Below are 24,956 nucleotides of genomic sequence, written 5' to 3'. Positions count from 1 at the left end.
CAGAAAAATTTATTTGTGAGATGGAAACATTCCATGACAGTATATCAATTTCCTTTAATATTTAATAAAAATGTCAATATGACTTAAATATCGAACTTTACTGAAATCTTTTAACATTATTATTCTTTGATGAGTTTAACATAAAAAAATGCACGTTCAGTTGATAACAGCAAGGCAAAATATTTCAATGATACTGAAGTAAAATGTCACTTTGTTTTTGTAGAGTGCATTTTCAGGATTAACATTTCAAAAAGGAAATAGGGTTTTCTTTACCTTACAGATAGAAGTATCATTTTGCTTACTGGGAACTGGGAAGAATACCTGAATTATAGTCTTCACTGTCTCAAGCAAGCCTCTTGACTTAAATTTAGCATTTATATAACATGGAGATTAATAATTATCTACAAGGGGTAGTGTAAGACCCAGTGAGCCAACTACTGCTGTCCCTGTCCAAACACATCTCTCAGTGGAGAATTCTGCTTGAGTGAGGACTGCCAAACTTGCCACTTTGAGTATACAGAGCTTTGATTATAAATGGAAGATATGGGTAAGAAAACAGTGTGTCTCTGCTCAAGGATTTAATGCAGTTAACTAATCCACTTTAAATCAGTTCAGATTAATCTCCTGACTGACCCCATGTAGACAAACCCTTAGAGAATGCCGAGGCCCCATTGTATCGAGCAGGGTAAGAACAAAGCAGTAAATATTTTCCCTACTGTAAGATTAAGACCAATCTAAAATTGTAAAACATCTTAAACAGCTACTCCTTAAAGGTAAGAGATATAGAATATTTGGATATCATTCCAAAAAGTGGATGAACTACTGATTTAATTGTCTTACAATGATGACACAGACATAAAATGATGGGATCGTGTAGGGCTGATTGGCTTTTTTAACAATACGAGTAGGTAGCCCTTGGGTTTGTTATTTTCTATCAGTATGCAAGGCAGTGTGTGCTAATGAGGAAATACCTTCCTATATGAAAACCCAGGTGGAAGTGGCTAATGAACTGATAATGAGGCAAGCAAGCCAGAGGACAAAAGTTAAACTTTCCTAATTGATGAAGAGAGAGAAAGAGGATGCCAAGTGCTGCTGGATGAAGGCGCTGGGGTTGCAGGCTCACAGAGAAAATTTATCTCATTAGTGAAATCTCTGTGGCTGCAGGACAGAGGCAGAGCTCTGTCTGTGTGGCAGGCTGGAAACTGAATTCTGTGCCCAGCACCAGACAGATAGGAAGTTTCCCTACAGCCTGGCCAGCAGATACTGCACATTAGTTACAGTGCTGCTCTTCCCTTTGGGATCAAAGCCACATGCAGTTTATTATGACAATAAAAATTTTATCCTTTTAGAATTCCGTTTCCAACCATCCCATTTGTTAAATGAGGCATCAGCATAAAAAGTGAGATTTAAAAAAACGGGGGAAAAAATGCAGTCGGAGTGCAGACTTCATCTGCATTCTCAAAAATGTCATTTGAAGTTTGCATTTCAGAGCCTGCTGCTTGTTGCCTCCATCTGCTGGTGACATTTTGGAAACGCAAATCTACTAAAGATTCTAAAAATCTACTAGGGAGCAGAAGCTGACTCTGGAAAGATTCTAAATCTCATTCAGTTTAGCAAAGCCTGCAGACACGTGAAAAACTAGGCGTAATTTAAAAGTCATTGCTGGTTCTGAAAGACCCCAGTGTAAACCTGTGTCTACTAAGTGGGATGATACTACCTGCCATAGGAAACTTCATTAGTCAGCCTGTGTGATAAATCAAGCACTCAAGCTCACTTGTAGTGAGTTCATCATGTTATAAACAAATAAGCACTGTTGCCCACTCTTTGGAATCCGAATGTCAGAAAAAGGAAACAAAAACCAACTCAGTACATCCGGCACTCCATATTCCCAGTTTGGCAAAAGCACTAGCTTCATGTCATGGGCTGTGATTCCTAATCCTTTCCTGCCCTTGACCCCTGCTGTCTAGATTCAAACTTGTAACCATTAATGGGGCTGGATCAAAACACTGGCCTTCTGGTGTCACCAATGGTGTTTAGAGGGGATTTAAACTCCCTGCTTTTCAGCGCAGTGAAATGAACACAGCAGTAGATTAATGCAAGGATTTGAGCTCACACAGCATGAGAGCTTTCAAAAATAGTGTTAACAGAGCTACAACTGCCTCTTTCAGGGGAAGCAAAATGAGGGGAACAGAACAAATGAACAAACACAGGGCAAAGCCTTGTCACTATGGGCAGGGCTCCTAAGCCTGGGGAGCCAGGGAGAGGGCCAGTGAACGGGCTGAGACATGGGGCAGGAGCTCTCCCAGCTCTTCATGTTCTGCAGGAACTGGTTCTCAAGCCAGGGCTGAGTTAAAACTGTGCTCTCAGGCCCCATGGCTGCATGTAATTCCCTACCCCAAGTGTCCCTCCTGCAGAGAGGGAGCAAGATCACGAGCTGGCCACAGAAGAGTTGCTCACCCATCCTTCCTGTTCACCTGGGGTGATGCACAGGTTGAGATTTTGGCAAACTGTAGGCAATGGGCATGAGACCTATTTCTGAACTTCTTCATGCAACAAGGCAGGGCATAGGGTGCTTAAATACTCCTTTGCACATTTCATCCCTTGCCAGTTGCCCATAGAGGGAGGGGGCAGGGGAGCTCGTCTTCCTCCAGCTGCCCTGCCTGTCCCTGGCTCACAGACCCCACAGCCCATGCTGTATCTCCTCTTCAGACTCTGCAGCAGGATGTGCTCAAGCCCACAGTAGTGACAGGAAAACATCTAAAGGTTTTCAGCTTTCATTTCAAAGATTCCTACTAACCCACCTGGCCCAGGAACCCTTCCAGTAACAACCTCAGTCTGGGGCTGAGCCTACACTCCTGAATCCAGTGGGAGTTTTGCCATCAACTTCAATGAGAATAGGATCACACCTCAGTGCTTTGTTTTGCCCGTGTTTGTTCCTTGCCTCGGGCAGGAACCTGTTTGTTTGTTTGCTGCCTGCACTCACTGCGAACATCAATAGGACTAGCTAAAAGCATTCAAGCCATCAGATTTGGGGAAGCGCTCCAAAGTTTGTTTGCTTATCTGAACCATCCCAGGCACTGAGATTCGCACGGCTGGAAATAACCTCAAGAGAGAAGGTTTTCTCACGCAGACTGCACAGCTTCCACTTGGGCTGAGCATGTCCTTTTGGGGGGGAAACAGCATTTGTGCTTCAGGGAAGAGAGGGGAAGTGCACAGGAGCATGTGAATGGCAAATAGCTTTAAATAAAGAGACTAATTTGCCTTCTTACCAGCAGCCCCATCAAAAACTGACATGATTTAGTTCATGACTAGGGCGAATAGTCCAACCTTATATGACTAACCTCCTTCTACCCAGACTGGTTTGTATAATCCAGGTGTGAGCCAAGTGCTTGGTTCCAGTACGTGGCTGGAGCAGCTCAGAGCCCCTTAGGTAGGCTCTGAGGAGGGGAAAGGGATGCTGCCTCTCCAGCTGGCACAGCTATTGCCCCAAACACTGGCTCAGCACCCCTCTCCCACGTGTTTGCTAGCATGGTGGGATGCTCCCACATGAAGCTGTCCTCTAACTCCAGCCACAAAAGGCACCAGCATCACAGGATCACAGCACAACACTGGTCGATTCTGCCCCGCTGAAGTCCATTTCAGGCTTCTATGAAGCCTGAAAGCAACTGAGATTTGAAAACTGCTTATGATTACTAGACTTGTCTTTACCGGAGCTATTTCCATGCTGCCTAGGTGCCTGCCCTCTCCTCCCAGCCCTGCCACTGGCACCCTCCACAGCAGCAGAGGACAGCACTGCTACTCAAATTAGAGCTAAGCGGGAGTCACCACTCAGGGCAATTCTGGGCCCTCACACATTCTCTGTTGTCTAGTTTCTTTGCTAGCATAGCCTTAATGTTTGCACTTTTAGATTGTCCCTCTATATAGCATTGGGATATCTAATCATTGCTGAAGGTTTTTGGCCTTGTATGAGCAGATGATTGGCATAAAAAAATTTCTCTGTAATCAGTTTGTCCACACATGAGCATTTCTTTCCTCCTAGACTACCCTTCCCAACTTGTAGACTGCCCAGCCAAGCAAGCCTTCAACAATTTAACAGAAGAAAGTGTTTCCTCCAGCTGTCTGCTCTGTGCTTGCTCCCTATCCAAATTAAACTTGCTGTGGACAGCGACACATTCCCATTTCACGCTGGTTTGATTAATGTGTCTCAGCTAATTGTGTGAAGGATTCCAGTCCTTTCGACTGTGAGACCAGGTTATTGTTCAGCCAATCGTGGCTACCATGTGAAAATGGGGGCTGTTTAGTGTTCATGCACCAGAATCAAAGGAGGGGCATCTTGGACTGGGTCACAGGGCAACACCCACTTCTTTGAAAAGATGTTACTATGCTCTACTAAACCTGTAAACCTCTTGCTCAAAGCACGTCTTCTCCCTCCTCCTCTCCCCCCTGCTCTTTCTTACCCCCTTCCAGATAGACAGGCTCCCCCCATCACTCTCTTAGGGTACAAGTGAGAGAGAATGGGTAGATTGTAGATGGGTGGATTTCACATTCTAGGGTTTTTAATATTTCACTTTTATATTTCTCTTACAGAATGATCCTGCTGAGAGACTGAGAATCAGTGCTCATCATTTCCCTCTCACTGACACTTGAATATATTTTCCCAAGAGAAAACATTAAACAAAAAGAGAAAGAGAGAAAGAGAGAGAGAGAGAGGGAGGGAGAGGGAGAGTGACTGAGCTAGCTTTTCAAAGCATACTTCTCAACCTGCCCACATCAAAATAAGAGACAACTGGCCCTTTGAAGTCCAGGACACAGGCTTCTCTACCAGCCCATGTGGAAATAAAAGAAGCCAGCTTTATAAATCACACAGATTTCTCACCTTGCCCACATCAAAATCAGGGACAGTGACCTTTAAAACTGAGGTTTAAAGGCCCCCAAACCAATGTCCATTAAAATAAGGAGAGTTCAGATAAACTGTGTCTCCAGGTACCTGTTAGCTTTTCCAGTCTAAACCAGGAGCATCAGTCCTTTGCACTGAGGATTGGAGGCTACATTGTCATCACTTGCAGCAATGAAATCTTCCATCAGCCTAACATATAAAGCGCTCAGTGAGGCAACTTTGCCACACAGGTACCTTTGCTTGTATACTAGGCCATCATAAGTAGCTCAAAGGATTTAGTAACACTGAAGCACAGATTTTTTCATAATGAGAATTGCTGACCCAAAAATTGAGTGGCTAGTGACTCAGAGAAAAAGTTGGCATTCTTGTGAGTTAAATCCTACCTGGGTTATAGTTGGGGAGCTTGGAAAGTCCTGGCCAGGTGTCCTCAGTTGGGACCCCCAATACCTGTGCAAAAGGAGAAAGACAGTGAGAAGAGCAATAATCTCCGTCTGCTAGTACTCTGCCTTGGTGTGGAGCTGCAGGAATTGGTCTCGATGGAGAGAGACTGGCCCTTACTGTAAACCAGCACAGATTCACACTGCCCTGGCTGGTGCTGGATCTACCACTGTGCATAAAGGACACTGATATTTCGGCACTTGATTTTATAGCAGAAAGGGTCCTGCTGAGACTGAATGTTGTTGCTGCCAGGAACATCAGTGAAGGCATATACAGCTTCACTGCCAGGTGCTACTCCTGCATGTTTTTGTCAGCCCAGGGGTTACACTGTTGAGCCCCTTTTACCACTGAAGGTGTCCTCCTGTGCCAGAGCTCCACTGGGGACTTATTCTGCCCACTTGCACTGGCAGCAGCCAATATGCTCAGCGGCAGCACAGGCTGTGAGCTGTGATAGAAACCCCTGCTATTCTGAAGTGAAAAAGAAAAGCTGTCAGATAGGTCTACTGGCAGGTGGTAGAAAACAGTCCAGTGTCTCATCCTGACAGGTCCAGAGCTTCAGCAGTGTCTTTAGCCTTTATTGTGAATTGTGGGCTTCAGAAGTAGGTCCTCACTGAGCAAAGTCTGGGCCAGTAAAGCCTCCTCCAACCTCATTTTAGTTGCTGAAATGTGTGAGATCAAGCATATCTGTATTTCTGTGCCAGTTGCAGATGTTTAGTGTTATTATTATTACTTACTGCATACAAAGTGCATTGTGACTATTGATATGGATGAGTTGTGCTAAAGAGGTAAAGCCACATATTTACGAAGAGTTCACAGCATGTGATACAATATTATAAATCAGTACTGCTAACTCCAAACATTCAAAGCTTATCATCCAGACAACCCCCAAATTATCGATTTCCTTAAAAAATGATGGAATTTTAACATGAAAATTGCCATTTCTTTTTATTGACTTTCTCTTCTCCAACATTAGATTTGTCTCACATTAGCTACACTTCACATGTGATAGACAACTCCTTTTCCTTAAAATGAAAGCAGAGATATATGACATGGGGGACTTGGCCTCAGAAACTTGTGATAAGTTTGCAAGAAAACAGACATCAGTAAAAAAATACATACAAGAAGAAAAAAATATAAAGCCTTGTTGTTGCAGTTGTTATGCATCTGGTAGGCGATTGCTTTTCTCACAGTTGGTAAACAGCTGTGAGGACAAGTACAGCTACCTGGAGACGACAGCCATAAGCAGGGACAGCATCTCACAGCTGGCATATATTAACATGGTGGTCTGTGGGGGGAAAGCAAATTAGGGTGGCTTGCTGTGGTCCATTTCCAAAGTGCTTATGGACTCAGCCTGCTACAGCAAAGACCAAGGGGTGGGACCCTTGTCTCTGGTCACCTGTAACATCAGTCTTGGAAGCTTGAAAGCTCCCCAAAGAGAAGGTGTCTTGCAGTGTTCAGCCATGTGAGGATGTTAGAAGGTGGCTCACACTGAGGATAATTTGACAACTCTGGATGAGGATGCATTCTTGACCGGTGTGTGTATCATGTAAGTAGGGCAGGTCTGCCCAAAGCAAACTCTCTGTGCACAGGAAAGAGATAGTTAGAATCTGAACCTGAATCCAGAATTTGCTCTCTTTTGCTACCCTCTTAGCTTTCCAGGAAGCCACAGCAAAACCTCTAAAATATTCTGCATTGAAAATCCAGGTGTGTGTTCTGAAGTGCCATCCCTGCCTTCATCTGGGCCCTCATTCTTCAAGGTTTCTTGTGAGCCATCAGGCATCAATCCTAAAGACATCAGAGTGAGCTGGAGAAGTTCAGTGTATAGTAAAATCATACTCTCCAGGGTCAGCCTAGCATTCTGCCTCTCCTCGGTGAAGAATTCAAGAAAATAGTTATTTGTACTTTGCTACATAAGATTTTCAACAAACACTTAAATTTAGCTGATTTGAGGTATGAAAGCATTCAGAGCACCAATCACTGAATGCCATGTGAATATGGCTTTAAATTTATCTTTTCTGAATCATTTCTTTACAAAAGATGCTATTCCAACCCATGAATTTAGATCTATTTTTGAATTTCCAAGGCAATAAGCCAGGTGGGTTTTTTGTGTTTTTTTTTTCCCTCTTTATTCCCTCTGGACCTTTAGTGAGACTCCTAGCCAAATCAGACAATGAGTTATATTAAATTAATTACACTCTGGGGATTGTTTTCTGTTGTGTATCCACCCTAAATCTAGCTGTTAACTCTCTGGTCCATGCCATCAGCCAAAGCAAAACAGCTTCTCTATACTTGCTACTCTGCCATGCTTCTCCAAGCAGGCGCTTTTTACTGTAGTGAAAGGTCTTGGTGCAGCTCAGTTCTGTCCACTTTGGAAGAGGCATAGTTTCAGCCAGAAATAAACTTACAATGCCCATATTTCAGCAAGCACTTTAAGTTGGTGTAAATCATTGTCCTCTCTCTCTGGTCTGTAACTGCTTGCTTCTCCTGTGATGAACCAGCTGAAGGAATCAACCTAGCTGATTTTTCTTAGTTTTGTTGGGGAGTTATATTTTATGTTTTATGTAGAGAAGCCTTGTAGTCATTTATTTGGCACTTGTCACATGTTTGGCTCAACCACAGAAGCACACTGGTGGCATGCTGCAGCCTAGTCCAGCCCACATGAAGTCCTTCTCAGCACAATATTAATAAGATGGAGTTTCTGAATACAAAACCTATGCCTGATCTCTTGAAATCTGATTTATCTTAAGTTTGTCAGGTTTGCTTACTCTCCATGCCATGAGAGAACTGGAAACACTGCAGTTCGCATTCACTGAGGCCATACTTCCATAACTAGCACTGTCGGCCTAAGTAGCTCCTCCCCCTTTGTCCCCTTCCCATTTGGTCCTGGTCCTGCTCCTGTGTCATCCCTTCGGGAGTACTACTGGTCATTAGTGTTACTGTCTCTGCAGCCAGATGATGAACTGGGTAAATAAACTGTTCTCACTTAGAGAAACCCAGGGAGAAAACCAAGTTATAGGTTCCCCAGTTCAGGTAGCCCCACATGTGAGCAGTGACACAGGAGCAGGAATGAGCAGCCGGCGATAGAGATGGGGGATGGAGACTGCTTAAGGTGGCAGTTGCCTCTAGAAGAAATGTTGGTGAAATGACAGCCTGTCAGCCCTGATGATTCAACAGGACAAACACATTTCACAGAACGGGGATTTTCCAGCCATATATCTATACAGTGTTTGAACCAACAGTCCTACATGGAGATAAGCATGCTGGGTGATATAGACTCATGCGCACAAATGCAGATGGTCTCTAAACCAGTGCAGGGTGCCTCTATTATTAGTACATGAAAGGAACTGACTATTAGAAAACAGTAGGAATCCCCATTCTGAACCTCACATTCAGCAAAATATCTCAAGTTAGGCATCGAAAGCCTCTAAGGAGCTTTGAAATCTTGGCCTAACACAAAGCTTCATTCCAGACTGTATAATAACATAAAACCTTCTGTGAAAGGCACTAATTATTTCATGGCTCTTAAAGATTCCTCATGATTTTTAAATAAGTTTTTTTTTGCCTTCTATAGCACAAATCCTATTAATCACGGTATTAGTTATAATACCAGAGAAATGACGATAGGGCTATAACCCTCCAACTGCAAAACCACAGGAAATGTATCCAGAGATTTCAGAGCTGTAAGTGGAAGGATACCCTTCATTCACACTCCGCCCTGGCTTTGAACCCTGTTAATTGGCCAAATATGGAATTTTTTTTCTCAAGAATTATTTTTTTTTCCCTCTCTACGAAAGAGAAATTCAGCATTTATTTAAATGGCCTGAACTCAAGTCTAAGAACTGGACCCACTTGTCTGACTTTTATCACATTCTAGCTAAAAGCAGAGAGGAAAACCCTACCAGAAAGGAGTGTTTCTCGATGAAGGGCTTAAGAAGGAAAAATCTGACTTACACAGAGTTGAGGCTATAAAGGCCTTTCTCACCACTTTCCAAATTTCAGTTTCTGTACTTTCTCTGAAAACCCACATTTGGGAAACACTCTATGTGGAAGAGTAAATCCCTGGGAGGAGATGTGGAAGGGCAGACACCTACAGCAAAACCCAATAGGAATCTATAGGTTGACCTTCCTGCCGAGTCAGTAACAGGGTCAGCAATGAGCAGTCAGGAACATACAGAATCTGTTAGCGCTGGTAACTGCCTCAATTCTACCAAGCCGCACTAAGGACGTGGCTCTGTGTTTTAGTTTCCCAAGCAGAAAAAACAGCTTAAGAGTCTCCTGAATATGTCTACTCTCACTCACTGCTGCCTTTATAAAGTAATTTCACACTTTCCATTATGCCAAAACGGTCTCTAGGGCTGCACCATAAACTGGATGATACAAAATGTTCCAAGTTAAAATGAAGAAGGATCTCTGAAAAACCTCAGGGTCTTGCCATTTTCAAGGTAGTTTAAGAGCAGTATTAGAGCTCCTTTGTGAGAATATGGTGTGCTGTATCCTACAGTAAGGAAAGGATTTAATAAGAAGGAATAGAATTTGTAGTACCTGCACACCTTTTTTGCCTTCTTCAATTTGATGTCACTTTAATTGGGTTTAAATTTTTGATGAGATGACAAACATCAAAGGAAAGTCATTTGATTTACTCCTGTGTCTGTAAGAAAGTTGCCAAATATAAAATGGATTACAAAGTCTGCTATGAACTTGGCAGATTGGACCAAGTTATTTCTGCTATTCACAGGACCTATGCTCAGGACTTTAAAATTAAATAGGGGGCTGGAGCAACAGATTCTTTTTCTCTCCCATTTCAGGGTATATTTTACTCACCGCCCAGATCTTCACCAGCTGTTCATGAGTACCAGAAGTTCCTGCAAATATTGGCTGGCCCTGGATCATTTCAACAAATATACAGCCTGCACTCCTGCAAGAAACCCAAGGTATTAACTCATTCATGTTCACAACATATACAGTATGATTATTGGGATGGGCAGGGGAGAGAGGAAGAGAGATAATTGTTGGAATGGAAATTTAGAAATCCTCATTTATAAATGCAGAAATCTTGATATAAGCTGTAAACCCTATATATATTGCAGCTCATCTCTGAAAAGTACCAGTCTGATACATAGGTGTTGTATACCCACCTCATGTCATCTAGTGAGAGTGTTTGTGTGAAGCAAAGCAGGATGTGGGGGGTCTGTACATATGTAAATAAATACAGGCTTCAGTGAAGACTGATACACCTCTACAGTATGGTAATAGGCAGGATGTAGCATTATAAAAAACCCTACCGATTGCGGGAAGTCAGGAAGGTTTCCTTTGGGAAGGGCCATCTTATATATCCCTGGTCTTGCAGCACTGTTCTAAGCACTTGCAACTGTCCCTTGTTGCAAGTTGTATGTAGTATCATTAACCTCATCCAAGTCCTACAAACTGAAACACTTGAATTAAAAAGCTGACAAGTCAAATAGAATGGGAGCAGACCAGAGATACGTCACATTCACATCCCTTCAGGATTTTAGAAAAAAATAAAGCAGTCAAAGTTCCATACAAGTCTGTTCCCATCTCCTTTTTCTCATCAGCACCATCCACTAAAAACATCCCCCATCCTTTACCAGCAAGACAAGACAGGTGATACCCTTGGAAAAGAAGCCCACTAGCACCATCTTTTTTTCCAGCACCAAACAATTTGTTTCGGGTCTCTTTCAATTTATCCTGTAACAAACCCATCTAAAAAGATGGTTGTGGCAGAAGTCTCTGGAATACTACATTGTTTTCCATGAGAAAAAGTTGCAAAACTGGAATGACAACAGTAGGAAAGATAAACAGGGAACTACTACACACTATATTGGCTTGAAGGATACATTAGACACAGAAAGAACCCAGAGGCACTAATCACTAGAGTGATTTTTTTCCTTCAGAAGCAATTAGCTCTTCACTGGAAAACTGAGGGCAAGATTTCACAGCATAAAGAACTCGGTGACAACTGCACGTTGAAATATTCTTATTTTTATGCCATCTCCTGCTCTGCACTTTTGCCAAAGCAAACCAGCCAGCTTAAAAAAACCCCAACATACTAAACCCTGCAAAAAATGCTTCATTTTACTAAGGTAGATTAGTCTTGCTGATAGTTGTGGTCAGGGTAGACTTACTTATTTGCAACTATTTCCATCTCTTATTGTATGGGGTAAAACTCTGGTCATTTACTTTTTAATCTTTTTCCTCCAAACTTTTTCTAGGTTTCCCATCTTTTCACTAAGCCCCAGCCCAACCTTTCAGGGTTCAGTCTTAATCTTCTTTGGTTATAGCAAATTTGAGTCCTTTATGCTCAAATGTTGAAAACCCAGCTTTGTCTAACAGGTGCTGAAAGTATTATTTTTACTTGCTGAGCAACAACTGGTAATCTCTTCTGGTCATCTGTACTCCCGTGTTACCCCTTGCACCTTGCTTTTGCAAGACTGTAGATGCTTTTCCCACCTGGCTGTTGTCAGTTGAAAACCCGACATACAACTCATCTGTGGTATTAATTTTGGTCATCCTTGCATATCAGGTGATGCCAAGCCTGTTTGCAGATCCATATCTAATGCTGTTTTCACAAACATCTCTGCTGCACTTTCCATTAGCTTCCTATACCCTAACCTTGGGTCTTGTGAGCTTAGCTCCCTGCTTGTCTAATATGCTTTTACAGCATCCAGGCATCATGAAACTTAACCCACAGCTTTTGTGACATAGATTTTTTGTGTTTCATAGCACTACCACATCACTAGATATTATTTTGGAGACCACAGATTGATTCTACTGAGACCAGTGTCATACCAACCCTCTGTTTTCACAGCTGATGTACATGCCCAAATGGTTCACCCTATTTTGCAACCACAGGGGCTGCTGTAATCCACTGTTTCTATTGCACAAGTTTAACTGTATATGGTCAAAGCAATTGAGTTGTAGGGAGAAGAGAATCAGCTCTATGTGTTTTTGGAGCAAATGATCCTGATGTTCACCCACGTTTGGGTTCTGATATCCTAGTTAGAAATGGCCATTAGACTGGCAACAGCAGGAACTATTTTTCCTAGATTCAGCTAGCGTTTGCTAAGAATTACTCATGAGCAAAGACTTCAAAAATTCAATTCTAATGAAACAGTCTTTTCACTAATAGGCAAGCTGTCAGTCTAAGGAGAGGAACAACTTGTGGGTTGTTAGAAATGCACCTTCTGGTAGAGCTCTCTTTTATATTCCCTGTTTATTCCCATTACCTCTGGAAGCCTTTAAACCTTAGTGTCTCTAATAAAGACAAAACTATCAGAGTAACCACAACTGCTGGAAAGGAAGGGCTTTGTGTTTCCTGTAGCAAGACTCAGCCGACAAGCTGCCTTTAATGCCTGCTTGATACTGTATTGATTCATCAGTGGCAATTATGACTGGTTATATCTCTGTTTGTTTCCAGATGAAATACGCTTGTCTTTACAAAAAAAGGCCAGAGGTATCTAGAACAACTGATGTATAGGCACCCCTCTCTTCTCCCAGGTATTTTTGTCTATCTGTTAAAGTAGGATTTTGGAAACTAGTGCTAGTCATCACATTAGCCTTTCAAGTAGAGACCTCAACTTTCCTTCTGAGATACGGGATTTACAGTTACTGCTCTGACAGCATTATGAGGATCCTTCTGTTCATAAGGATGATTCAAAAACATTTACTTTTAAATATTTCTAAAGATTTAGACCTAGTGTTATTTTGTTTTTTCCCTTTTCCTTCTTACCCCTCTGATATTAATTTCCAAGGTCCTCTTACCCCTTCCAGTCTACAAGTTTCTCAAAGGATCTCAGTCCCATACAGCTGCCTTGGGAAGAGCTAGGGCAAAGGGAGGGGTCTTTCGGGAAGAAGCCTAGACATGATGTTTCAGCATGTGCCAGATGTGCATGCGAACCAAGACAGTGACTGCTAAAGTAATAGGAGAGGTATAACTGGTTATAGGGATATTTAGTGAGCATAAACAGAGCTGGTTCAGACAGCACAGTGGCATCTGCCTGCAATCCCTGGGGCAGGTTTGAACACTGCACTTACTCCTCAGCCTGCAGTGCTACATCACACAGTGGAGATGACTTCATCAGGATTAAGATCTAAGATATCTCTGTGGCATCCCAGAGTTCCCTCTCCACAGTTCTTCTGGTACTGGGAGATTGCAATTTTATATTGAACCAGAAATATATCCTTTCTCTTGTTCCTCACTGAGTGTGGTCTGTACAGTGGAGCCCTTAGCCTATATCTCCCAGTTTGGCATAGCAGGGCAATGCGAACCAGGCTGAGGAGAAGGTTGTAGTGGGCCTGGCAGGTCCACGTTAAACTCCTGTTCTACATGAATCTACCTGGGAAGATTCCTGTGATTTTTTTTTTTTAATTCTTTTTAATGGAAGGTTTCAATACAGGGAAAGCCTAACTGAAAAGAAGACATGACTTAAGGCACGAATGATGTTAGCAGTTACTAGTGCAGCACGTGCATAAAGCACTTGGTGTTTAAAAAAAAAAGAGAAAAAGTCTTTCTGATATGCAGTGTAATCTCCCTGAAATGTTAGTCTCCCTGAAATCCCTTAATTGAATCTTCTAAAGTCCTAAAGAGATAGTGAGGGGGAAAGAGAGAGAAAAAAGATACAGAGAGATTAAAGCAGCTTTTCTAGTTAGTCCAGGAGTGAGTGAGTCTCCTTCTATATCTCTTTCTTCATCTATTCAAGGCCTCATTCACTTCCCATGTGCCTCCCACTGACAGTATTGCTGCTCAAGCACACTATGCATGAATTGCCATAATGTTTTATTTTGTTATAATTGGTTTCTTTAAACCAAGGCTTTAACACCCACTGTCTCATGCCATTACCAAGGGCATTCTGACCTGCCTTCATGTAAATTGCAGCATCCAAAAGACATAGGGCTTTTTTTTCCCTTTCTTCCCAATAGACAAGTAACATCTGTGTGAATTCACATTATTTCCTAATAGACAAAAATTGAACTTAAATGCAGTGTACATCAAGATAATAAATGACTCTTGTTAGAGGAAGTTACTGAATGGAGCTCACTGAAGTACTCTCTATTCTCTCAGCGTGACATCTTTCTTTAGGGCAAACACTTTGAATGTTGTTATTATAAGGAGGCATTATAACAAAGGTGCCTATAGTGTGAATGTAGTTCAGTGGGACTGAGAGTACTGTGCTGTTAGAGCTGGTCAGAGTGCTGGATGGGATCTTTGTATACCACTCCTATGTTGCTATTCATTACACTAGAGCAGTTATGTAGTGGGGATGTTGGTTTTGCACAGGCAGAAATGCCAGGCTTTCTGTGCATAGCCAGGGCTTTGGACTTTCAGTAAAAAATCATCCCAGGCTTATACCAGCATCTGCCTAATACAAACCCTCCAATCTGCTAGGCAGGCATCTTCTTCAAACTCAGCAGATGTTCCTGAGAGACTGTCTGGAGGGGAGAGGTGACAGGTAGTGGCGGAGAGAAGACAGGACTATTTAGACTGGCTCAGCAGCTGGAAGCCATTAGAATTTAGCAAGGTCTTCCTCCTTGGAGAAATCTTTAAGCAATTAAATTAGCAACAGGCCTAGGGAAGTGAACAAACTAAAAACTCCTGTTTTCCTGAACTGCCTTCCAGACTTAGGCTATCAGAGTCTCTGATAAGCTGCAGATCTCTGGAGGGGGATAGAGCCTGAGAAGACCTGGAGTTTTGCTGTTTGTAAACTTACCCAGCCCTCTTCTTGCACATTCTTCAGCCTGCTGTGCTCCCACCCTTTCCTAGCCTTTGACTCTGCAGAGCAGTTAAGAAAAGTCCTGGTGTGACAGGCACAGGCAGAAAATTAACTGGTCTGAAGAAAGGGTGAAACAGCAATACTACCTACAGATGTAAAATTACCCAGAATAAGGGTGGTCTCCTGCAACTTCATAAGCTGCATGTTGTCCATGAGTAAGTCAGGACTGTGTCACTGGAAGCAGGCTCAGGCTGGTGCAGAAGTGAGCCGGAAGGTGGATGAACCCTAGGCCCAGCTACACAGCCAGGCCAGCCCAAAAGGACCAGTGGGAACCCTTATGAAGCCCTCATCCTCTCCTGCTTTCTGCCTGCTCTCAGAGACCACCCTCCCTTCAGCTCCACTAACATGCAGTTTGTTTCCTGTGATTCCCAGCCACGTTAAGATTTTGGGATAGAGCTCATAAGGTAAGAAGTCTTTAACAGAACACAGCCTTTCTCCTGTATGAAATGCATCTGAGACATGTTATTTGAGAAGAAGGACAAAGTATCACAGAAATAGCGAAAGTCTCAGACACCTTTCGATCTCCAGACCCATTCAGAAAACCTTTAATGCCACCTTTTGTTACCAAGGCCAAAGTCACTGTTGGTGCAGTTGTGACTGGATCCATTGTTTCTTCACAAAGCCATTACTGTAGAGAGCTACCACTGACTCAGCCAACCTCATAGATACAAAACAGTAGGTTTTGTATAAGCAAAGGTGTTCTGTTGCAAGACCTGAAAATGGTTCATAAATGCTACCAAATGAGATGTACATATCTCATAAATATTATCAGATGAGATTTATATAAATCCATAGCTGAGATGTAGTGACATAATTCCCCAAAACTTATATGAACCCAGCAATACAAAACTCCCCACTGCTCACACATTTTCTGCTCACAGGTGTTAATTTCTTTACTTATGACTGTATCTGCTGTCACTTGGTTGACTTAATTTAATTCAGATAAAGATGATTTTTCCCAAGGGACCCCAGATGCTTTGGAATAGGTCAGTACCAGATATCTAGATCAGAAGAATAATCTGTAGCTCCAAGCAACACATCAGGAGGACGGTACCAGAGTGTCACCACTTCAGAGGAGTATGTCTGTCTGGGGATGGTCTTGGCACGAGCAAGGCCTGCAAAAAAAAACCCACCAAAAAACAAACCAAAAAACCCTGCTATGTTAGGACAGTTCGTCTACCTGTACAACGCATAGATGATGATAACTGGAAACAGGACATTATTTTCTCTTGGATCTTTAAACACAAGATACTGACAAAGAAAGTGTGTCTGGAATATACCTCCGGGGCAGATGAGATCAAGCAATATGCTGCATTTTGCAGGGCTTTACCATTTCTGACTGAAGTAGCCATCCCAAACCAATGCCAAGAAAGCCTTTTGGTTCACAGCACACTGCGGTGGACTCTACATGTTACATTATTTTCTGAAGGGAGGGGGGTTGATTCTCAGTTCTTCTGAACCGGTTTTATGTGGCAATAATTACTCTGACTTAAATAAGGTTATTCCCTGCACCTATCAGTATAAAGGCAAGAAAGGCTAGACTGACCACAGAAATAGTTTCCTAAAGTTCAGTAAGAGGTTTTGCTTTTATGCGTTAATTGGGTGTGGATACAGATCTATACGCATGCTAAAGCTTCGGTTTGAGCAGATATATTAGCAGTATCCAAACTGTGACTCACCAAAGTCGGCTACTTTGAGCTCACCAAGGCAACTGATGAGCAAGTTCTGGGGTTTCAGATCACGGTGAAGAATGTGTTGTTGGTGGATGTAAGCCAGGCCGCGCAAAAGCTGGAACATGAAAAGCTAGAAAAAGCCAGAAAAACACTGAAATGATTTTGTGTGACCTTGCATTGATACATTAACTCTGAACTTCAGGAGAACTCCTGGAACAAAGCAGAGACAAAGCAAGTAAGAAAGCAGTAAAAATCCCCAAAATTAGTAGAGCTGGCTGAGGAAGAGAAAACTGTGGTGGGGTATGACTGCCCTGCAGCTTTCTGACGTTTTTGGGGTGGAATATTTGGCCATGAGGGCAGTTACAGTGGAGTCCTTAAGTGCATGTTTTGGAAATTTCATTTTTCTTTAGAAATGGACTATTGATTGAAGAAGCAAGTGCAACTTGCCAAAGCACAGACCCAGGTTTCAGAACATCAGATACTCTGATTTCAGTGTTCAAGACAAAGACATACAGCCAAGCAAAATGGAGGTTTAAGGAGCTGGAAGTTTTGCCCATTTGAGCCAGCTGACACCAGCAGAGGGAGTTCTGTGGCCGCTGTACACATCACCCCAGTATAAATGACCAGTGAACTGACTTCGTTGACAATGTAAACTGTTATCTTCAAGCTGGGAGAAAACACAAGGACTTGATTTGAACAGGTATGGCAAATAAGGTATGATGAAGCAAGCAAGCAGAAGAACAAGCAAGCAAGCAAGAAATATCTAACTCTCACCACTGTGGCAGTGTAAATAAACCTGGGGTAAAATAAGTTGGGCTGAAACAAGGTGTGAAGTGGGACAGTTGCGTAGAAACAAAACACAGTAAAAGTAATTAGACTTCACCGGAGAAAAGATATTTTTCACCAGAAGTTTAATCTGAAGAGGAGGAAAAACAGTGACACCCATAGGTCATTTTTGTACCACAAAAGTGTCCCTGTAATATTCTGCGTGCTTGCATTATATTTGGTAGGAATCACTCAGAGAAAAAACAAACAATACTTGCCAGCAAAAATGAAGCAAGCTAGGTGACCCTCCTAAAGGAGCAGTAAATAGTTTTGCTTTTCAGTTCTTGCTGACAATGAGGATTTTGGACAGGAAAGCAGAGCAGCTGGCTAGTGTTTACTCACAGAAATGCCAGTGAGTATGTGTTACAGCCGTGTGCTTTACAAGCCCGCCTGGTGGCAGAGCCCTTGAGATCTGTGCCAAAAGTACACCACTGCATTTTGGATATATCTGAGCTTTAAGAATGTTTAAAATCTGAGGCCCCAAGAAACTTCATTAGAATTCGTGTTGCTTAACAACTATCTGGAAAAAGATGTGAACAAGGTGGCAACATTTGAAGATGACAGAAGTATTTAGATTAGCTGTGATAAGAAGTGACAGTGAGGAACTTCAGAGAGATCTGACAAAGTCAGATGAATAGGCAGTTTGATAAGATACGACGTTATTGTTGACAGCTGTAAGATAAATGAACTGAAGCTGCTCAGGAAAAGGACCCAGGCAGTTACTGAGGACATCTGCACTTAAACCTTAAGTCAGTGTGCAGCAGCAATCCTGAAAGTTAATTAAACGTGAAGATGCTTACAAAGGAGAGTAGGAGACTATTATAACCTCAATCTATAAAGTAAGGGTACATCTTCAGCTGTGCTCAGGTCCAGTCAACTGATCCCAAAAAGCTGCAGTAGAAACAAAAGGGATTTAAATGGCTGTAAATATGAAGATAGTTCCAGATAGTTCCAGGAGAGAGTGAGATTTGAGAGTTTTTAATTAGAGATGAATAGTGTGTTCTAATGATAAGGGGATACAAATTTGTGTAGAAACAGAGTTCCTTGCCACAAGATGTCATTGTTCACAAAAGCTGAATGTCCTCTTGCAGGATCAGAAAATTGAAAAAGGGGCTAAACTGAAAAAAGGCTTTGGAGTCTGAGAAGCAGGTTGATACATCTTTATCAAAGGCAGCTTTTCTGCAAAGTTTTTGTCATATATGGAACAAATAAATACAAGTAAGCAATTTACAGTGATCATACATAGTGGAAAATAACACCTCCTCATGCTCTAGAGGATACTAGTCTTCTAAGGAACTCACCATAGCATTGCATGAATGAAGTCCTCCAGGATGCTGGCCCATGTACTGTGCTAGATCTGTGTGCTAAATAAAAGAGGAGAACTTGAGGCAAAGCTACTGGTGTAAAATGCTTCTACCAACAATGCCTCTTCTATAAATGGAAGAAATATGCAACAGCTACAAAGGTGTCTCACCTTGGTGAACATCTGATCTGATGCAGCACATAAGGACGTTCTTAAGTGCTGGGTCAAATCAGGGTCCTGGCTGACCTTGTTATCTCACTCTAGTGGTTTATGACCTGAAGCTGATAGTTAACAGAATTCATACTTGTGCCAGAATTAATCATAAAGCTGCAGTAAGAAGACATAGTCCCCGTGCTTTCCTTATAATTTGGCTGATAGCTATCAGCAAAAGCAACAGAAGTAGCAAGACGCATGTGGAGAACTTTTTTATTGGCATCCCGCCCTCCCCATGAGAGCAACTGCAGCTTGGTCATGGTGAGCTACTGGGGTCAGTGCCAAATCTGACCCCAACTGGGATGTGAGCTCATATCGTTATTTCCTATCGTTGCTGTGGCTCAAGAACAGTACTTTTATTGTGTTGTCAAGGCAGAAATGGAGGTAAACAGTGTCTGCCATCCTCGTAGAGACAAGATGTGGAATCATTTTTGCATACAGCTGTCGCATATACAGAAAGAAAAGAGTAAGGCTGTGGCTGGAAAGCAGGAGATCAAGAAGGAAAATCAATCATTGCACTAAAGGACTACAACTTGTTTCTTTGTATATGTCTCATAATGCAGTAAACTCATTATGCAGCCACTTCCCAGTACTAGCTCCCCAGGAGGCTAGAAAAACATCAACTCACCATGTATTCAAAGACAAATGTTAGTGTCTCCTTGGTCTGGATAATGTCATGAAGCAGTACAATGTTGGCATGCTTCAAACGTTTGAGAAGAGAAGCTGGGAAAACACAAAAGGAAGATCAACTTAACCACTGCTGCTGAATGTGGAAGGAGATAATGCACACAGCAAGGCAGTAGAAAGAAAAAACTAGGGAGAAATAGTCCAAACTTGGCAATTCTGTAAGAAGCAGCAGCTACTGAGTCTGGAGAACAGCTTCTTAAGGAAGCAAACATCAGTGCTCCGGGCTTGGCAGGAACCCGTCCATCTCTCAGAGGTGGGATCTTGCCTCTGTCAGAAATAGCAGTTTACAGTTCCCAGCTGTCAGGTTCTCAGCTGAGGAGAAAGTATTTCTTCAAGGAAAACACCAAGAGTCAGGGGCTAGGAGCTCCCACAGCCAGAATGCAGCAGCCCCTGGCCTGTCACTGAGTTTCTCATCCTTTTCCCATCCGCCTCCTGGCATGTGCCCTCAGCAGGGACCTTAGGAGACTTCTGGGCAAAGCTGAGTTTCTACCAGCTTCCAGCCTCACAATATCAGGGTGTAAAAATCTGCCAAAAGAAATTACTGTAGATGCTAAGCTGAAATACGAATTTAGCTTTGTGCTTTTAGCTTGGAAAAAGCATATTGGTTACTTTCTCTGGTTTAAAACTCAAAGAGCAGAGATGAAGTTACTGAGTGAACAGTAACTTGTTTGCATTTATACAACTTTGGTACATTTTTTTCTCTCAGCATAACCATCTAAAAGCATCGTTCCAACTGTGTGGCCCTGGTCCTTAGATGCTGACATGCCTCTGTCAAGCCTCAGCACATCTAGGGTTTGCTGATGGTGTGGGCAGCGCATGGAAGAGTCTTTGCCTCCATTTAGACCGTAGAGCACTGATTGATGCTAAGACAAAAGCTTGAGGCTTGCTTCTGAGCCTTCCAGACATGCATGAGGTTTCTCTTGATAGAGCAGGCTCCAGATGACACACTGGTGAAGGCAGCTTCTCAGTAGAAAGTCTCAAAGATAGTCTTTATGGGGGAAGAGCATGCACAGCTTCATCATTTGCTACCATAGGTTTGAGACAGTAGTTGCTGTAGCTCTGTACAAAGGAGGGATGCAAGGAAGTGGTGGAGCTGGGATCACTCTGCCTGTAGATCCCTGGCACTACTGAAGAATCCAAACCAGCTGTTATACCAAAACTGTGCAGACAAAAGCCCCAAAGCTCTACAAAAAGAGGGGTCCCTGACTCCAGATTTTAGTTCAGCTTCTGACATAGCACATTAGCCTCAGAGCTTCTCCAGACTCACCCTTTCCTGCTGATTAAAACCAGATTAATTTACTGTCAGACCATGCTGCAGTGCTACAAATTTCATCCAGATAAGGCATGGGCATACAAGCTCATTTCTGCTGAATTAGCCGAAGCACACAATACAGAGCTTGGGCCGGCTGTGGGAGGCCTGGATAAAAGCTGCTTTTTGTTTTTCAAGCAATCTACAAAAGATATTTGAAGAGTTTCATGCTGGCAAAGCAAATTTATACTGGATTAGCACTTTGCCTTTTGTGACCGTAACAATTTCACCTGGTTCTAAAAGCCCTACAGCCAGATATACTGTATTACACAGCTGTGGCCTAAGCATATGTCAATACTGAGATTTCTGAGCAGTAAGGGATGCCTGATTCAACATAACTGCTGGAAACAGCACAGATTGTAAATAGTTCTTGCACAGAGCTTGATACTGCTGCAGCTAAACTGCCTCTAGTAGTGATGCTAGCCCATTTAGCTGCCAACAGTGCTTCCAGTGCATGGCGGTGTGAACCTTAATCATGCTCCACGTTGCACCTAATTGCCTATGAACCCAGTAAAGATACTCTGGCTAGATCCCATCTGCTATGGAAAGGGGCTGCTAACCTGGCTCTGTGATACATCAGAAATCCCACGTGATCAGAGCTGTTGCTCCAGAGGAGCAGTACAGAGGGCCCACAGTAATATGGAGAATTCAGCCCCTGAGCCTGAATCAGGCCTCTGGGAACTGCTCCTCACTTGGTTGCTTCTACAACCCCGTGCTGGGGTGTCAGGTGCTACAGCCAGAACTGAGCTTTAAACGCATTTTGCCTCTGTGGGGCTTCTGGGGTGAAGCAGCTCTTTGAGAGGGGAGTGCCATTCCTCCAGGGTAGCAGAGAATGCACCGCGTTAATAAATCTCGTGCTTTGTTTGCACTACTGACTTACATTGTAAATTTGAGGTGTCAGATGCTGCAAAGCTCAGCAGTACACAAAAGATCTATTTAAAGTAGACCCTTCGTAGGATCACCCTTGTTTTCTCCCATAATGAATGAAGTTAAGGCTCTGAGCCTGTCCAGTAGAGCATGTTAAAGGGGTGCTGATCTTTATAGCATCATTAGTTCTATGTAGATAAAGCTTTTAAGGCTTATTTTACTGGTGGGCTACAAGTGTAAACGCAGAGCAAAAGCACCACAGCAAATGAGTGTATAGGAAACTGTAACACAAGCCATTCAGTAAATAGGCGTATTTAGGTAACTCTCTGCTTTCACCCAGAATTGGACTAAAGACTTTGTAAACTTTCTTATCTTAATTACACTGTTATAAACCTGGAGTGAGTCCACTGACCTCTCTAGTTATTCAGAGTTGACTGCTATGAGAGTCATTCTGTGCTAGGGCTGCTCTGTGAAAGCTGGCACATCTGGTCCCTGACACTCCATCCCCACGCTGACAAGATCAACCCTAGTTTTGAACTGCAGTAAGAAGTAAAAAACAAGATATGTGTGACCTCTTACATTGATAGCTCTCACTAATACCAGACAACAGACTGGCATAAGGGTTATTTCTGTGTAAGGAAGAAACCAGATTATGATCCTCTTGGGATTGTAGGGCAGACGAAAATAGAAGCCTTAATCAACCAGGCAGTTTGTGAACTTGGTCTGCAGGGACATGTAAATACATTCAGCCAAAATCAAGCACTTAAAACAAAAGCATTTCTTCGTCAAAGAAATTGAGAAAGCTGCAGACATTTTGCCCAGTGGTCTACGAATTTGACCGACAGAAAGAATTTCTCACCAGGTTATTAAACACCAATTTTACCGAAAGCATTTCTCTTCAGGCTGGGATGTGTGATGGTCTAGGTATCAGCTGCCATCACACAGAAAAGTGGCACCATTTGTGATAACAGCAAGCAGAGACCCTGGCGCAAAGGGCACTTCCAGTCCACAACTGCGCAGTGCAATAGTGTCAAAAACTGCTGTGCAGTGCTAGTGTACAGAAATGGGAGTGAGAAAGCAACTACGGAGCAGGTAGCACGCAGGAGGTGTAAGAGGCCCCCTACACTGCTAGAGAGGACATACTCTGGCTGCAGCCAGCACTTTCCCTACCACAAGCTCGGATGCATCTGTCATGAGGGAATACACTGTCCAGCAGGTTCCCTCTCTGTCCATCACATGCTCACCCAGGCCAGCACAAAGACCTCCTTCAAGGGGGGATAAGGAAACCAAGAGTTTTGGGAGAAGGACAGTCAGCACATTAGGCAAGAAAGGACTTAGGAAGATGTCACATGGAGCTTTTTCAGGTTAAAACAAAAGCTCTTGAAGGGTGCACCCTCAGCAAGTTTGCCAACAACCCCAAGCTGTGTGGTGCGGTCGACACGCGGGAGGGAAGGGATGTGCCAGCCAGAGGGACCTGGACAGGCTGGAGAGGTGGGACCATGCAAACCTCATGAAGTTCAACAAGGCCAAGGGCAAGGTCCTGCACATGGGTCGGGGCAATCCCAAGCACAAATACAGGCTGGGTGAAGATTGGATTGAGAGCAGCTCTGAGGAGAAGGACTTGGGGGTATTAGTGGATGGAAAACTGACTGTGAGCCAGCAATGTGCGCTCACAGCCCAGAAAGCCAACTGTGTCCTGGGCTGGATCAAGAGAAGTGTGGCCAGCAGGTCGAGGGAGGGGATTCTCCCCCTCTACTCCACTCTTGTGAGACCCCACCTGCAGTGCTGTGTCCAGCTCTGGGGCCCCCAACATAAGAAGGACATGGACCTGCTTGAGCGGGTCCAGAGGAGGCCACAGAGATGATCAGGGGGCTGGAGCTGTGAGTACAGGCTGAGAGAGTTGGGGTTGTTCAGCCCAGAGAAGAGAAGGCTCCAGGGAGACCCTATAGTGGCCTTCCAGTACTTAAAGGGGGCTACAGGAAAGATGGGGAGGGACTCTGCATCAGGGAGTGTAGGGATAGGATGAGGGGTAACGGTTTTAAACTGAAAGAGGGTAGACTTAGATTAGATGTAAGGAAGAAACTCTTTACTGTGAGGGTGGTGAGACACTGGAACAGGTTGCCCAAAGCTGTGGCTGCCCCTTTAAGTTTCTTTGCAACCCAAACCAGTCTATCATTCTATGATTCTATAATGTCCCTCACTCTTCACCAATGTTTGAAGAAGCTCTTTATGTCTTACCTTCCCGAATGGCTGTAAAAGGCACTCCCTCCTCTGCCTGCATCCTGATCACTTTCAATGCCACCAACTGGCCGTTGATCCTGTCATGTCAGAGTGGAAGCTCACATGAAGCACCTCCGTGCTTGGCATGGCAACATTAATAGTCCCCTGAGGTGCTCCACATTTACCCAAGCAAAATTTCTAGGGCTCACTCCCCCACCTAGGCCAAGCTCAGAAAGGTATTGCAAACCACTTCCATCTTGTCCTCAATAGCAGCAAAACGGGAGCCAGTCCACCTGGGTAGAGTAGCACCATTCTGACCTCCTGCTAGAGCATGGATTTGGGCAGTGTTCCCACTCTGCCTTCTCACAGCTTTTCTGCCTCCGTGTGATGGCAGCACGGCCTCACCTCCAATTTTTCCATCATGCAGGGATCCCTCATTCCAAGGAAAACCCACACTCCCTCCCTGGTGCAGCCAGACAATCTCCTGGCATACTGCTGCAGAACAATGTGTCTTTGTGGAGCCTCCGTGGCTGTAGTGGAGGAGTTCCCTGAAAAACTGGGATGGGGCTTTGCAAATATCCTGGTTAAAAGCAAAGCTGGACTTTTGATTTATCTTTAACTTCCTGCAAGTACTCTGAATTGCCCAGCTTCAAGCTTGTTCTTACGGATTCCTGTAATGCATGTTTTCAGCAGGCACTGAGAAGGCAATAATGGCACTGGTGGTCCTTGCTCACCT

General features: G+C 43.4%; 1 protein-coding gene across 1 annotated transcript in view; it reads right to left on the bottom strand.

The window, feature by feature from the left end:
- CDK15 (cyclin dependent kinase 15) overlaps window positions 1-24,318 on the bottom strand; it is a 36,754-nt gene extending 12,436 nt beyond the window's left edge. The window contains exons 1-7 of the mRNA XM_074872257.1: window positions 24,239-24,318; window positions 19,766-19,860; window positions 18,923-18,985; window positions 16,803-16,926; window positions 16,118-16,238; window positions 10,157-10,250; window positions 5,281-5,344 (exon numbers count right to left, since the gene is read on the bottom strand). Coding sequence (XP_074728358.1) covers window positions 5,281-5,344; window positions 10,157-10,250; window positions 16,118-16,238; window positions 16,803-16,926; window positions 18,923-18,985; window positions 19,766-19,860; window positions 24,239-24,281 — 604 coding nt within the window. The 5' untranslated portion in view covers window positions 24,282-24,318. The remainder of the gene's footprint in view (window positions 1-5,280; window positions 5,345-10,156; window positions 10,251-16,117; window positions 16,239-16,802; window positions 16,927-18,922; window positions 18,986-19,765; window positions 19,861-24,238) is intronic.
- Between the last annotated feature and the right edge of the window lie 638 nt (window positions 24,319-24,956).

This window comes from Strix uralensis, chromosome 6, assembly GCF_047716275.1.
Source record: "Strix uralensis isolate ZFMK-TIS-50842 chromosome 6, bStrUra1, whole genome shotgun sequence".
Lineage (NCBI taxonomy): Eukaryota > Metazoa > Chordata > Aves > Strigiformes > Strigidae > Strix > Strix uralensis.
The sequence above is the reverse complement of the archived record's forward strand: the minus strand, read 5'-3'. Positions and strand labels throughout refer to the sequence as shown.